The sequence below is a fragment of the Wolffia australiana genome, chromosome 3, assembly GCF_029677425.1.
Source record: "Wolffia australiana isolate 7733 chromosome 3, ASM2967742v1".
NCBI lineage: Eukaryota > Viridiplantae > Streptophyta > Magnoliopsida > Alismatales > Araceae > Wolffia > Wolffia australiana.
In genome coordinates, this window is record NC_135837.1 from 9,718,069 (window position 1) to 9,731,459 (window position 13,391).

Sequence of the window (13,391 nt, forward strand, 5' to 3'; positions counted from 1 at the left end):
TGGAGGATATAAATATGAAGGTACACTTAAAATTTCATCTCAATCAAAGCTCTGGATCGTCATATATTAAGCCTATAAATTGGACAATTCCTAGCCATTGACTTAATCAAAATATTTCTCTCTTATCATCCGCTTCAACGCTGCAATGTCGTTCAAGTAGGATTTTGTCTTGTCATTGCATGAAATCCAATCATTATCTCAGTTTGCCCTTGTCATCCTCAATCCATGGCTCTCATCATGTGATGCGTTGTTTCTTGAAAAAGACCAAAATACAAGGATAATTGTTTAATATTAAAATATACCTATTAATAAGTATGCCACGTCTGATGTGGCGGCGCCGTCCACGCATACGACACATGCACACCACATGTACATGTGGCGCTAAGTATCTCGTGACTCACGGGACATAGTCATCATTTTTTACCTTTCATAAAGTAGAAATCATTATTTTAAGTTCGCAAGCCTCGTTCTCCGCATCATATTTTTTGCAATAAGAACTCATTTTTATTGGGCCATGTCACCCTTGTGCTGAAAAAGTTAATAAAGAAGACCGTTAGCAAGTAATGTCAGTTTGGCGTCGCTAATCATGATGCCATAACAGTATGAGATTAAAGATTAACTGATATCAATCCTTAATCTTAATCGTTAGTTGGTCGCCATTCGATGGATCGAACGGCGACACATGGCTTTGCGGAAGTAAAAGCCTTAAAAATATTCCCAAATTAAAATTAAATAAAATGTAAGCCTGAAAATATAAATCAATATGCATTTTGAGTTTTAATAATAATATATTTATGAATATAATGTCAAAAATAGGAAAATATAATCCGACTAAAAATCATGTTCTTTCAAAATTTGATGTCACAAACATCATTAGAAGAACTTTAAAAATTTTATAAATTTCAAAATATCAGTCTCAAAATAAATTTATTCATCTTAAGCTTGATGATACATATATGTAATTCATTTAATGCATATAAACATGTAATATGTTCAGATTAACCAACTAAAAATGTGTTATCAGAGTAAAAATGGTAGTTGGATAGAAACTTAAGGGAGAATGGTGTACCCTCTCAAGAATAGTCTTAGGGTGAATGGTGTATCCTCTCTTGTTATCTGGGATCTTAAGTCCTATGACCACTCAAAAAAGCATCAAGGGTAATGAGGTCATTTTTGAGGTGATTAGGAGTCTATAGACTTCCATTAAATTTTTTAACCAGTTGCGTCCTCAACATCTGAGAACAGCTTAGTCAAGAGCGAGCTAAAATTTCTACTACTGCACGCGATCCTCACAGAGTGTTATGTTGATCCCCACAGACTGAGATTAGTAACGCCTTTGATAAAATACCAAATTGGCCAATTTGATAAATCAGAGCCAGTAGGATCGAAACCGGACCGCGCCAGCTGATCTGGTCAAGAGGAATGTTTGATGATTACTCGGCTGATCTGGCCAACCAGATCACTCTACTAAATCTGTTCAGTCCATTTAGCATAGTGGCCTTAATTAATTCAGTCGGTCTCTTCCATAAGGCAAACCCAATAAACCTCTTTTTATCCAAGAAGGAGGAGAGAGGGAGGGGGAGAGAGAAGGAAAAAATAAACTTAACGAAGAAAAATACCACGTGTGCACACAGACGCTCACAAACACACAGAGTGAACTAGGAAGAAACTGAGGTTTTATATCTTTATTGATCAAGTCAACACATCGACATCGTTGTTTGAGGAATTGACTGATACTTGATTGATAAATAGATCAGGCTGAATGGATAGATGGGTTAAAGATGGATTAGGTTTTTCAATGATTTCATTCTTTGGTCAACCCGGCCGATCATTCAATCACGATCACAATCAAGACAAACCTTAGCCTCTATAGGGCTTCAACTCACACAATCAACCAATCACATACCATTATTGCTGCCTACAGGGCAGCTCACCCTGTTCATACAGGCCAAGAATGGGCTGAAGAGACTGAGGACATGGCAGGACTTTCTCTGCTCCACTAATCAGAGCTGAGTGCCATTGAAGGAGGGGGAACAGGGACAGGGAGGGAGGATGGCTCGTCCGATGGTGGTGATGACGGCACTTGCACTGACGGGTAGACCTCAGTGACCTCCTCGATGCCCTCGTCGAGATAGACGACATCCTGCATGGTGAGTTGGTGGTACTCGACAATCTCTCGCAGGAAGCGATTTTCCCTGGCATAGACAGAGTTCTCGTGCGCCAGACGGGCCTTCTCTGCGAGCAGCGTCTCCAGCTGCAGCCGGACCTGAAGTTCTAACAAATCCACTGATTAAAAATATCAATAGACAGATATATAGATTGATAGAAAGTAGATTACATATATCCATAGATAAGGGGCATCAACATAAAGGCATTGATAAACAGATGGATGGATCGATATAAAAAGACGGATGGCAATAGAGAGATAAATAGATGGAGATTCGGAGAGGAGCAAGAGATGGAGGGAGAGAGTGGGCCAAAGAGATACTCAAGTTTCACCACATCCACAGACGAGGGAGCTCGCAGATGCACCTCAATAAATAGATGGATGGATGGATGGCTGGATGTAAGAAGAAAGATATGGAGATTTGGAGAGGAGCGAGAGATGCAGGGAAGGAGAAAGTGGGCGAAAGAAATCCAGAAGCTTGCATGTATCCACATATAAGGGGTACCAACAGATACAGATGAATAAATAGATGGATGGGTGGATGGAAGGATATAGAAAGATAGACCTGGAGAAAGAGAGAAATTATGTAGCGAAAGAGTGAGATGGGGCAAGAGAGAGGGGATCAAAGGGACCACATAATAGTTTAGAATTCTGGCCCATTATTTGGGGTTTTAAGAAGGTTTTTTCATGAGTTATTTAGAGACGAGAAAAGTAACGAATATAATAATTTATGAAGAAAGAGAGTTGCAGATATTAATTGTATATATATATGAATAGATTATAGATGCATGTACACAGAGATAAATAGATATAAGGATGGAGTGAAAAAGACAGATGGTGATAGACCAGAAAGATAAATAGGTAAACAGGTAGAGAGAGAGAGAGAGAGAAAGAGATGTAAAGAACAGGATGGAGAGAAAAGAGAATGAAAATGAGCCGAGAGGATTGCAGAATTCCAGCATGTTATGTGAGGTCTGCTGCTTGGGTTTTTCTGAGTAGGCAACAATAAGAGAAACAATAAAAACCAGATAGAGAGAGAAAGACAGATGGAGATAGACGGTGAGATATATAGATGATTGTCACGAAAGAAACTGCACGAAAGAATGCTGTTTGAAATATAGAATTCCACTTTTCAGAAAAAAAGAAATATAGAATTCTAGCCCATAGTATCGGGTAATTGGAAAGCTTTTCTTAATGCTTGGCTTATTTACAGTAGGCAATAACAAGTGACATGAACAGTATTGATAGATGCATACCTACACACATACATAACTAGAAAGATAAAACGAGAAAGAATGTCACTATAAGAGATTCATGAGAATTATAAAACTCCAGCTCCGTATGTCTGATAGCGGAAAAATATATTGTGAGCTGCTTGGGTTATTTAGAGAAAGCAAGAAAAAGGAATGCAAACATACAATGGTGTATTCACCGATTCATCGGGTGTTGATCCCTTTTATTCTTCAAAAAAAAAAAAGATACATACATACATACAGTCATATATAATATATAGATATATGGATGTTAGGAAAAGACAAGGATGGAGATAAAGAAATAAAAATATAGATGCGTAGAAAAAGAGGGAGAAAGAAATGGAGAAAAAAAGAAAGTGGCTGAAAAGGCACTTTCTGCTTGAGTTATTCAGAAAAGGCAAGAATGAGAGAGGAAGAATGGTACATACCAGGTCATCATCATCGTGATGGTCCCCCTTGTCTCGGCTTTCTCTAAGAACTTTGTTCTCATCTTCTAGCTGGGCACATCGCTCCTTGGCAAAAGCCAAATCAGCCTTCACAGTCTTCAGCTCACGAAGGAGGAGCTTAGCCTTTGCAGCCATGGCATTTGCAACCTAAACAGACAATCCACAGCTCAGATGTCAAACGCGAAAGATCTTTATAATAAACCATAATCAGGTCACTTTCAGTCAACTTTGAGTCATATTATTTTCCAACCTGCAAGTACTGAATCTGTCGCATCACTAAATTTGTGTTAAGGGTAATCTGGTCATTTAAAGAATCTCATTACAAGGAATAATAATGGGATAACAGAGTAATAGAAACCTTCTTAGGTCCTGTCAGAAAAAGAGCACCAAAAGGTTCCAAGGTACTACATGCGACCCAGAGGGATATGTGTGAGGTCAGATGACCCTGACCGGTGGGAACCAAATCCTCTATATGAAGGGACAGCTTGGTCAAACTGCATCAGCCAAGATCTAATCAATCAACAGCTGGAGCTCGGGAGATCCTTCCTATGGCGAGGAGAGTGGGAAAGACAACGCTACATGTATGGCTCTTGAAACTTCACTCTTCATTATGAATTGAGATCAATCATTCTTTTCCAACTATCGGCAGATCATGAATGTCACATTTGGAAAAACGAAACTCTATATAAGTACTGAAAGATCCGGCCGGATCATATCATAGAGCCATCAACGCGGCAAGAAAAAGTAGTTAGGTCATTTTGAGGTGACCAGGAGTCTGTGGATTGTAGTCAGGAGGAAAACTGAGGGGGTGAATGGAGTCTTGAGTCATTTAAAAGATTACCCTCAAGGATCCAGAACTGCTATCAAATCAAAGTGGGCTAAAGGGAAATTTGGTCATTTAAGTTAAATATGGATCTACAAAGAGTGGTGGTGTCAGACACATCCCATAGATTGAAGGGAGACATTGACGTTGATGCTTCGATGACGACAGCATCAACGTCAACTGTCCAAAGGAAAAAAAAAAATTCTGTCAGCATTCATGTCATTGTCAACTAAGGCAGTTGTTTTGATGTCGATGTGACAACAATGGGGCTGAGAGTCATTGTAGCTAGAATTTAACTAAGTTTAATAGTGGACATCGACAGCTAGCACCAATCGTCTCCAATATTCTGTCAACATCATTGTCAATGGTAACACCGTCAATGTCAACACCATCGTCAACCATACTTAAAAGTATCAATGTTGCCATCAAAGTAAACAAGGGTCACTTTGACGTAGAACCTCCCAGAAGAACCAGAGAGAAATTGACAAATAAAAAAGTTGAGGAATAACAAAAGTTTGCTGGCATACATTGCGAGAAGCCTTCAGCTGGGTTTCATAGTCGGTGGCTCGTGCTTGCGGGGATGCCGGCGAAATGGTATTGACCTGCGTTTGAGAGCCTCCGTCTTTTTTCCTCCTTATGTTCAGCTTTTTTGTTTCTTGGATGATGTCAGCAGTTCGATGCTCCACCTTGTTCAGGCCTTCCTGAGAATAACATTCATACAGTTTAAAATAAAATACGCAATAACAGGAATATGCGATAACAGGAACACCAGAGCATTACTTCCAGGGCATTCCCAATGTAATTAAGAGATGATGTTAACATGCCAATGCGTTTCTGCACTCCATCTGGCGACTGGCAAGGCTGAAAGAACAAAATTAGCGTAAAATTCAAAAAAATGAAATCAAGTAGAGAAATTTTTCATCCATGAATATGAAATTACAGAACAAAAAAAATTGTTTTTGAAAAAATGAAAGCCAAATACCAATTAGAATACATATGTATGATGTCCAAATCACAACTTTGAAGAATGACAGAAAAATAGTGGGATTGAGTAGTTTTTCTTTATCACACCAACATTTTCTCGTATGCTCCTTCCTGATGAATAGCTTTGCTTGGGATGCTGAGTTTAATCTAACAAGTTTTTCATCAAGAGTATGGCAAGAATAAAAGCCAAATATTAAATAATCTATATATATATTTTTTTGAATTAAAAATAATATATACATGCTTTCTGAAACAAATTTTGAAGAAAGAAGAAAAAATATCGGAACTGAGTATTTTATATTTATCATTAAATGATGAAATAGATATCAAAGTTGCTCATGTGTTCCTACCTGATGATCATCTCTGCTTGGGATGCTGATATTTTGTAGATGTTGCCGACCAGAACCTCTCTCTTCATCTGCTGCACCTTCTTCCTGAAGAATAGACCTGGCCTTTCGGGTTAGAGCACCCCAAATGCCTTCAGATTTGGTTGCCTCGTCCGAATTCCCACCCATTGTCGGCTTATGGATGACGGTTGAATCCTACAAGAATCCAAGATGAACATACGAATACCATGAATTTGGCATTGCTGGCTAAATGGGTCGAACGAGTTATGACACCTGTGGAGGGTCTGGTTTTCGATGTCCTAAGAGACATGTATAGCCATGATATGGATTGGGAAAGGAGATGGGTGAGAAGAATGGGGGAGTCCCCTTTTTGGCGCAGCCTTCGTCAAATCATCCCTCACATTCGTGAATTATTTGATGCCAAACTGGGTGATGGAGAAGGCTTTCGGTTCTGGCAAGATAACTGGTCCAAACAAGGTCCCTTGAAGTTGAAGTTTCCCAGACTATTTGCTCTAACAAGGAACCTAACTGCCACGGTCAGCGAATGTTGGGACGGGCCTTGGGTCCCAACCCTCTCTGAGACATTGTCAGATCTTCGGTTTGAGGAGTTGTTGGGATTGCAGGAGATCCTCCTACCTTTCAGTACTCCACCAGATTATCGAGACGGATGGGTATGGCAGGGGCCACCTTTCTCGGTGAAGGATGCATACTTGAAGATTCGAGGGGTGGCGAGAGATGACCCAGAAGTCAGGCAGGCATGTCACATAATGCTGAAACTAAAGATTCCTCTTAAAGTGAGAATTTTTGGCTGGTTGTTGAGGAGACGAAAACTCGTCACCCGGGTCTATCCACGGAGGTGGGCACTAGCAGAGCTCGTCGACTGCCCCTTGTGCGCTAGGGGCGAGGAAGACTGCTCACACCTTTTCTTCACATGTCACCTAGCTCACGGAGTATGGGCCTCGCAACAGATTTTAGGGGTGAATCTCTCCTCGGATGACGATTTTTGGGCATCAGTCACGACGGTTGGATACCGGAGCAGAATGGAGTGGGGGAGAATTCTCGCAATACTGTGGGCGGTATGGTTGCACCAAAACAAAGTGGTGTTCAAGGGAGGAAAGGCTTCAGTCAAGAGTGCCATATTTGACGTTGGGGCACTAATATCTTTTTGGGGGGTAGGGGGATAAAAGAAGGTGTGGTCACTCTGTAAATGATGTGTACATGATTTTGTTTTTTTAATAGTATCAGGTGGGCCACCGGTTTCGGGTGGTCTGCCCTATTTTCTTCAAAAAAAAAAAAAACATATGAATACCGAGCAACAGGAGAATGAAGCATCTTCTACTAGTTTAATGAAAGCGATTCATAATCGGTGTTCCAGGAGCGAGTATCAAAAGAAATCATTCAAACTCAGATGCAGCGAAGATGAGTCAATAGATAGATGATATTTAACCATAAATAATGAGAAAAATGTATCTTCTAATAGTTTAATGAAAACGGCAATCCAAATGCAAGAGTCTCAGTCGTGAGTATCAAAATAAGTAATTCAATCTCAGATGCAGTGAAGATGATTCAACAGATTGAGGATATTTTTGTCCACAAATAGTGAAAAAGAAGCATGTTTTAATGGTTTAGTAAATGAGGCAATGCATTATCAGGAGTTCCAGTCTGTCTCAAAATCAGTAATTGAATTTCAGATGCAGTGAAGATGAATCAATAGACTGAACCTTCTCAAAACAAATATGAATAGATCGAGGATACTGTTCACTGGATCATGAGAATGAAGCACATTCTAATGGTTTAATAAAAGAGGCGTTTCAATCGTAAAAAAATCTGCGACAAATGAGTAATAACAACCCATAAAAATTATCTTTTTAGAGAAAAAGAAACGAATAGATTGAGGATTTGATTAAAGATCACGAAAATCACTCAATCACATTCTAATGGTTTAATAAAAGAAGCAATCCGTTCTCAAATGTTTCAGACGTGAAGAATTCTGGGACAAATGAATATTAACACGGAACTCATAAAAAATTATCTATTTAAAGATAAAGAAACCAATAGATTGAGGATTTAGTTAGATAGATCATAAGAATGAATCACATTCTAACGGTTTAATAAAAGAGGCATACGTTCTCAGGTGTTTTAGTCGTAAAAAATTCTGGGACAAATGAATATTTAAGAGGAACCCACGAAAATAATATTTTCTAATGAAAAAGTACCAATTGAATGAGGATTTAGTTAGATAGATCATGAGAATGAAGCACATCCTAATGGTTAGATAAAAGGGACAATCCGTTCTCAGGCGTTTCAGTCGTCCAAAATTCTACGACAAATGAATTTTAACTAGCAACCCAGGAAAACATATTTTTAAAAAGAAAAGGAACCAATAGATTATGGATTTAGTTAGACAGATCATGAGAATAAAGCACATTCTAATAGTTTAATTAAAGAGACAATCCGTTCTCAGGCATTTCAATCGTAAAAAATCTGGGACAAATGAATCTTAACAAGGAACCCATGAAAAAAATAAAATTTTAATAGAAAAAGTAGCAATAGATTGAGAATATTGTTCAACTGATCATGCGGATGAAGCACATTCTAATGCTTTAATAAGAGAGGCAATCCATAATCCGTCGTTGCAGTCGTATAAAATAAGTAATTCAATCTCAGAGGCACCCAAAACAATCAAGTAATCCAATTATTCAGCAAATTACGACAAAGGCAGCTCACCCGATCCGACGACATCGTCTTGGAACGATTGAAGGCCCCGCGAGAAGCGCCAATAGCGTGCTCGCCATAGGCGGAGGACAAAGAAGAACTCCGTCCAGCGGAGGATCCCCGGATCGCCTGGGCAGCGAGAGAAGGCGAAGGCGACGACGATCCATCGTCATCCGACGACTGGAAAACCTCAAACGTGGACGGCCGGGTAGCCGCTTGCCTCCGCCGATACGCCATGAAACGATTTGAGAAAAAAATTGGGGATTACCTCGTCGAAGCTCCTCATAACCAGGGAAAAATCCAGAATTCAACTGCGAATTGAAGATTGCTGCTGTGGAGATCGATCGCCAAGGAGGCGATCTGAGATCGATCGTCTCTTCCGAATCGAAAAAAATAAATCCTTTCTAGTTTCTAAAACCCCCCAAAATAGGGCTCTCTTTAGCGCTATTAAAACCAACGAAATTATTTATTCTGTACAAATCGCGATACACCGCTTCCGTCAGTTTCTAAGAGTCTATGGAAAACGTGGAGAAATCCTATTGGGCGACTCTTTTTAATAATGACACGTCAGCTTATTCTGCAATTTTTCAAAGCGTAAATAACACGTTGGACTATACTTTTTATCAATTTACGTATAGTTGACATATCGTATTGTAGTTTTGGACACGTGGCGATTTGTTGGGTGATTGTTGCGGTGCGCAGTCAGCATTTTCTGCAGGGGAAACACGTGGACGAATAAGCATCGAGATTCGGAAGAAGAGAGCGGCCACGTCGGCATTCAAAGACACGTGGACAATTCTACAATATATATTTTTTCTATTTTTGCAAAGCTCATGTCTTACGATTTGCAATAACACGTCAGCAATTATCAACTATTGATTAGGTGGACACGTGGAAACTTTTAAATATACATTTCACGGTTCTGAAAATGACACGTCAGCAGCTTGTTATTTTTAAGATGGGGCGGATGACGTATCTTCATCTGTTTCGGGTGACGACGACGAAATGTGAACGGATGAACGGATGACTGGACGGCGATTCAGTCCCAACCCGTCCATCAGTCATCCATGGACACGTGGACCCTTAATGACAGGACAGCAGTTTTCGACTATTCAACACGGAGAACGACACGTGGACACTTTTAATTATACATTTTGTGTCTATAGATCTAAAACGTTTAAACGTAGATGAATCAAAGAGAGAATCCACGTCAGAAAGATGACGTGGCGAGCCATGCGTTAATTCTATCTCTCTCTCCTAGTCTCTTCTTTGAGGTGGCGAATAGTCAGCAATGACGTGGCCTACAAGTGGATATTGCATGTGCTTTTGCAATTAATACGGCTGTGTAACGCTTGAAAAAATAAAAAAGGTAACGCTCGAGTTCTTGTATAAATAAGGAGAAGATGTCTCTTCTATCTTCATCTTTCTGTTCTTCTTCGCCTTCTTCATATTCTAACTTCTTCTTCATCTGCCTGTAATTTTTATGCTTCTTCTCTCCCTAACTGCTTCTTCTTCTTATTCCTTCAGTGCTTCTTCGTTTACTTCTTCTTCTTCTATATCTCTTTTTATTTAGCTTTTTTATCTTATTCTTCTTCTTTATCCCTTCTTTTTTTTTTCTTCTTCTTCTTCTTCTTCTTCTTCTTCTTCTTCTTCTTCTTCCTCTTCTTCTTCTTCTGCAGTTACTTCTTCTTACTTCTTCTTCTTCTTCTTCTTCTTCTTTTACTACTACTTCTTCTTCTTCTTCTTTTACTACTTCTTCTTCTTCTTCTTTTACTACTACTTCTTCTTCTTCTTCTTTTACTACTTCTTCTTCTTCTTTTACTACTTCTTCTTCTTCTTTTACTACTTCTTCTTCTTCTTTTACTACTTCTTCTTCTTCTTCTTCTTCTTCTTCTTCTTCTTCTTCTTCTTCCTCTTCTTCTTCTTCTTCCTCTTCTTCTTCTTCTTCTGCAGTTACTTCTTACTTCTTACTTGTTCTTCTTCTTCTTCTTCTTTTACTTCTTCTTCTTCTTCTTCTTCTTCTTCTTCTTCTTCTTCTGCTTCTTCTTCTTCTTCTTTTACTACTTCTTCTTCTTCTTCTTACTTCTTACTTCTTCTTACTTCTTCTTACTTCTTACTTCTTCTTACTTTTTCTTACTTCTTCTGCAGTTACTTCTCTTCCGTCTTCTTCAATGGCGTCACACGTATTGCTAGCAGCGGCGATTTTCTATTTCATCCTCGCGGGCGCCTCTCTGGCGGCGCCGCCGCCACCTCCGCCGTTGCGCGTGCTGCCGCCGCCGGCGAACAAGTGGAACCGCGGGTGTAGCCCCATCACCCGGTGCCGCTGCTGCGACGCGCCCGCGGCCGGAAAGGCTGAGGAGATAGACAAAATTCCCATCTACCCGCCGGTGGCTGGCGTCGCCTCCGTAGAACTGGCCGTCTCGCCTCCGAAGCCGCCGACACGGGCTGAGTTGGCGAGGGAGAAGGTAAGAGATGACGCCAAGAGAGAGGCTGCTCTTCATGGAGAAGTGAGTCCGTAGGTTTGGGCTTGGAGGGAAGGAAAGTACGTAAGAGGGTTTTTGTTTTGTTTTGTTTGGTTTTTTTGTCTTAGTAATGTGTCGCCTCCTTGAACTGGACGTTATTTAGGTTCTGGTCATGAATAAGATAATAGTCTGGCTTTGCTTCTTCCTCCCTTTGTATGTCTCTCTCTCACTCTCTCTGTGTATCTATCTCTCTTTCTCTAAATCTCTCTCTCACACACACGCTCTATGTATGTATCTTTCTATCTCTTCACTCTTACTCTCTCTTTCAGATACACATCTACTCTATGTATATGTCTATATATATGGACATGTATCTCACTCTCACACACTCTCTCTCTCTCACTCTCTTTCTCTCTCACTCTCTCTATCTATGTATCTATATATCTCTCTCTCCCACCTCTCTCTCGCTCTCTATATATTCCTATATTTATCTGTCTCTCCGAATCTTTCTCCATCGCTCTCTATCTATCTTGTTATTGTCTCTTCCCCCTCTCCCTCCCTCACTTCCTCTATCTATCTATCTAATTCCCTCCATTTACCTATGTCTCGCTTTCCCCCTCTATCTTTCTATCTCTATCTCTACTCACGCTCTATGTATCTATTCCTCGTTTTTCTCTCAATGTCTATCACAGATCTCTGTACCTCCCTTACCTCTAACAGTGAAGATATCTCAAAAACATGATGTAAAATATATTTACTAACCTATGTCAGTATAAAACTTATAACTTACTTTATAATAATGTCAATTCATTATTGGAAAGATTTCTCGATCATTCTGCGATTATCTAAAAGGAAAATACAAATTGTTAGATAGTGATATTCATCCTTAAACACCATGCCTCCAATTTCAAAAGAATATCTTTTACACCAACGGTTGTGAACTCAGAGCAATATTTCTTTGAAAATAAGAATAAACTTCTATCTCAAAAACTTAAAAATTGTTGAATCAGATAATTGAATGAAAGTACTGGTAAAACCCAAATAAATAATTTAAATGATACTCCCCTCTTAAAGAAAAGAGGAATAAAACTTACAAGCATCTCTGAGTGAAATTCATGAAAGAAAATAATTAGTCACCTCAACTCTTTCCAATAGTTCTCTAATATGGCTCACCTTCTTCAAGAATTTTTCTTTATCTTACTTCTTGATATATATGCAATTGACAATCATTCCCAATTAAATCCTATCCTTCTTTGTCTTCAATAATTAGCGCAAAAAATAATGAACATACTAGAAAGAAAACCTGCTTGAACCTCTCAATCCAAACTTCTTTTCATACACAGAGGATATATAATGACAAATAGAGCATTTGCTACTTGTGGCCTTGTGGGGTTTAATCTTTAACCCACTGTACCCATCCTGAACATATCTCTTTCATTGCATATATCTCTCTATTTATATTTATGTCTCTAATTCCTCAACCCAAGACTATCTTTCTAAAATGGCTTTTATGCCCTAAGAGATAAAGAGAAAGAGATATGTGTTCTTTGGGAAAGTGATGGACTCAAATTTGGGGCCTTAATTTGTTGTTGATATTTGAGTTAATCAATAAGAATTTATAACTTTTTACTCATAAAATAGTTTGACCAGTTAGTGATGACCGAGGGTCGTCACTAACTACTCTTTAAAGGATGATTAAAAATGGATGAGAAGAGATACCTATACAATATGAAATTATGATTAATGAATACAAGGTGGTTTCGGGTGATAATAATTATTGAATCAAGATGATATAAATAATAATATGAGGAATAGGTAGGAGGACGTGGATCGATCAAATGGAAATGAGAGAGTGAGATAGATGAAAATGTGAAGTGATGATGGATGTAGAAGATGAATGATAGATCAAATAGAATGACGAGATGGGTGAGCGAATGTGAGTGGATGTGGATAAATGATTTTGAAATAGAATCAAGAAATAAGAAATGATAATGATCTAACTAATGGGATGTGATGGAAGAATGTATAGGTTGTTGTGAGATGGAAAATAGGATGACACACTAGATGATTCAAGCTTTGTATATGAGACTAAGATGATGAGATCAAGATCACGATCAGAGATGGCTATGGTAGGATCAGATGATGGAAGTTGGTGATTATAATGAGGTGATAAAAGTAAGGATGTAGATCCAAC

The 13,391-nt window shown here is 39.0% G+C and overlaps 1 protein-coding gene across 3 annotated transcripts; it reads right to left on the minus strand.

The window, feature by feature from the left end:
• Window positions 1-1,882: 1,882 nt before the first annotated feature.
• Window positions 1,883-9,156, minus strand: LOC144700885 (uncharacterized). Of its 3 annotated transcripts, none has more exons than XM_078572452.1 (6): window positions 8,748-9,156; window positions 6,024-6,215; window positions 5,470-5,541; window positions 5,217-5,390; window positions 3,849-4,013; window positions 1,883-2,274 (listed from the first exon to the last, which is right to left on the minus strand). In XM_078572452.1, the coding sequence occupies exons 1-6, from the start codon at window positions 8,970-8,972 to the stop codon at window positions 1,909-1,911; spliced, it is 1,194 nt and encodes a 397-aa protein (XP_078428578.1). In that variant the 5' UTR covers window positions 8,973-9,156; the 3' UTR covers window positions 1,883-1,908. The 3 variants fall into 3 exon arrangements, with proteins under 3 accessions (XP_078428578.1, XP_078428579.1, XP_078428577.1); XM_078572453.1 differs by having other exon boundaries at window positions 1,883-2,266; window positions 5,470-5,550; XM_078572451.1 differs by having other exon boundaries at window positions 5,470-5,550.
• Window positions 9,157-13,391: the final 4,235 nt, after the last annotated feature.

Bases quoted from the DNA above. Each gene is read 5' to 3' on its own strand.
- LOC144700885 (XM_078572451.1), bottom strand. From the start codon at position 8,972: ATGGCGTATCGGCGGAGGCAAGCGGCTACCCGGCCGTCCACGTTTGAG. The intron at 6,216-8,747 runs GTGAGCTGCCTT...GGATTCTTGTAG, and splicing joins AGACGATGTCGTCGGATCGG to GATTCAACCGTCATCCATAA. The intron at 2,275-3,848 runs GTATGTACCATT...TGGATTTGTTAG, and splicing joins ATCACGATGATGATGACCTG to AACTTCAGGTCCGGCTGCAG.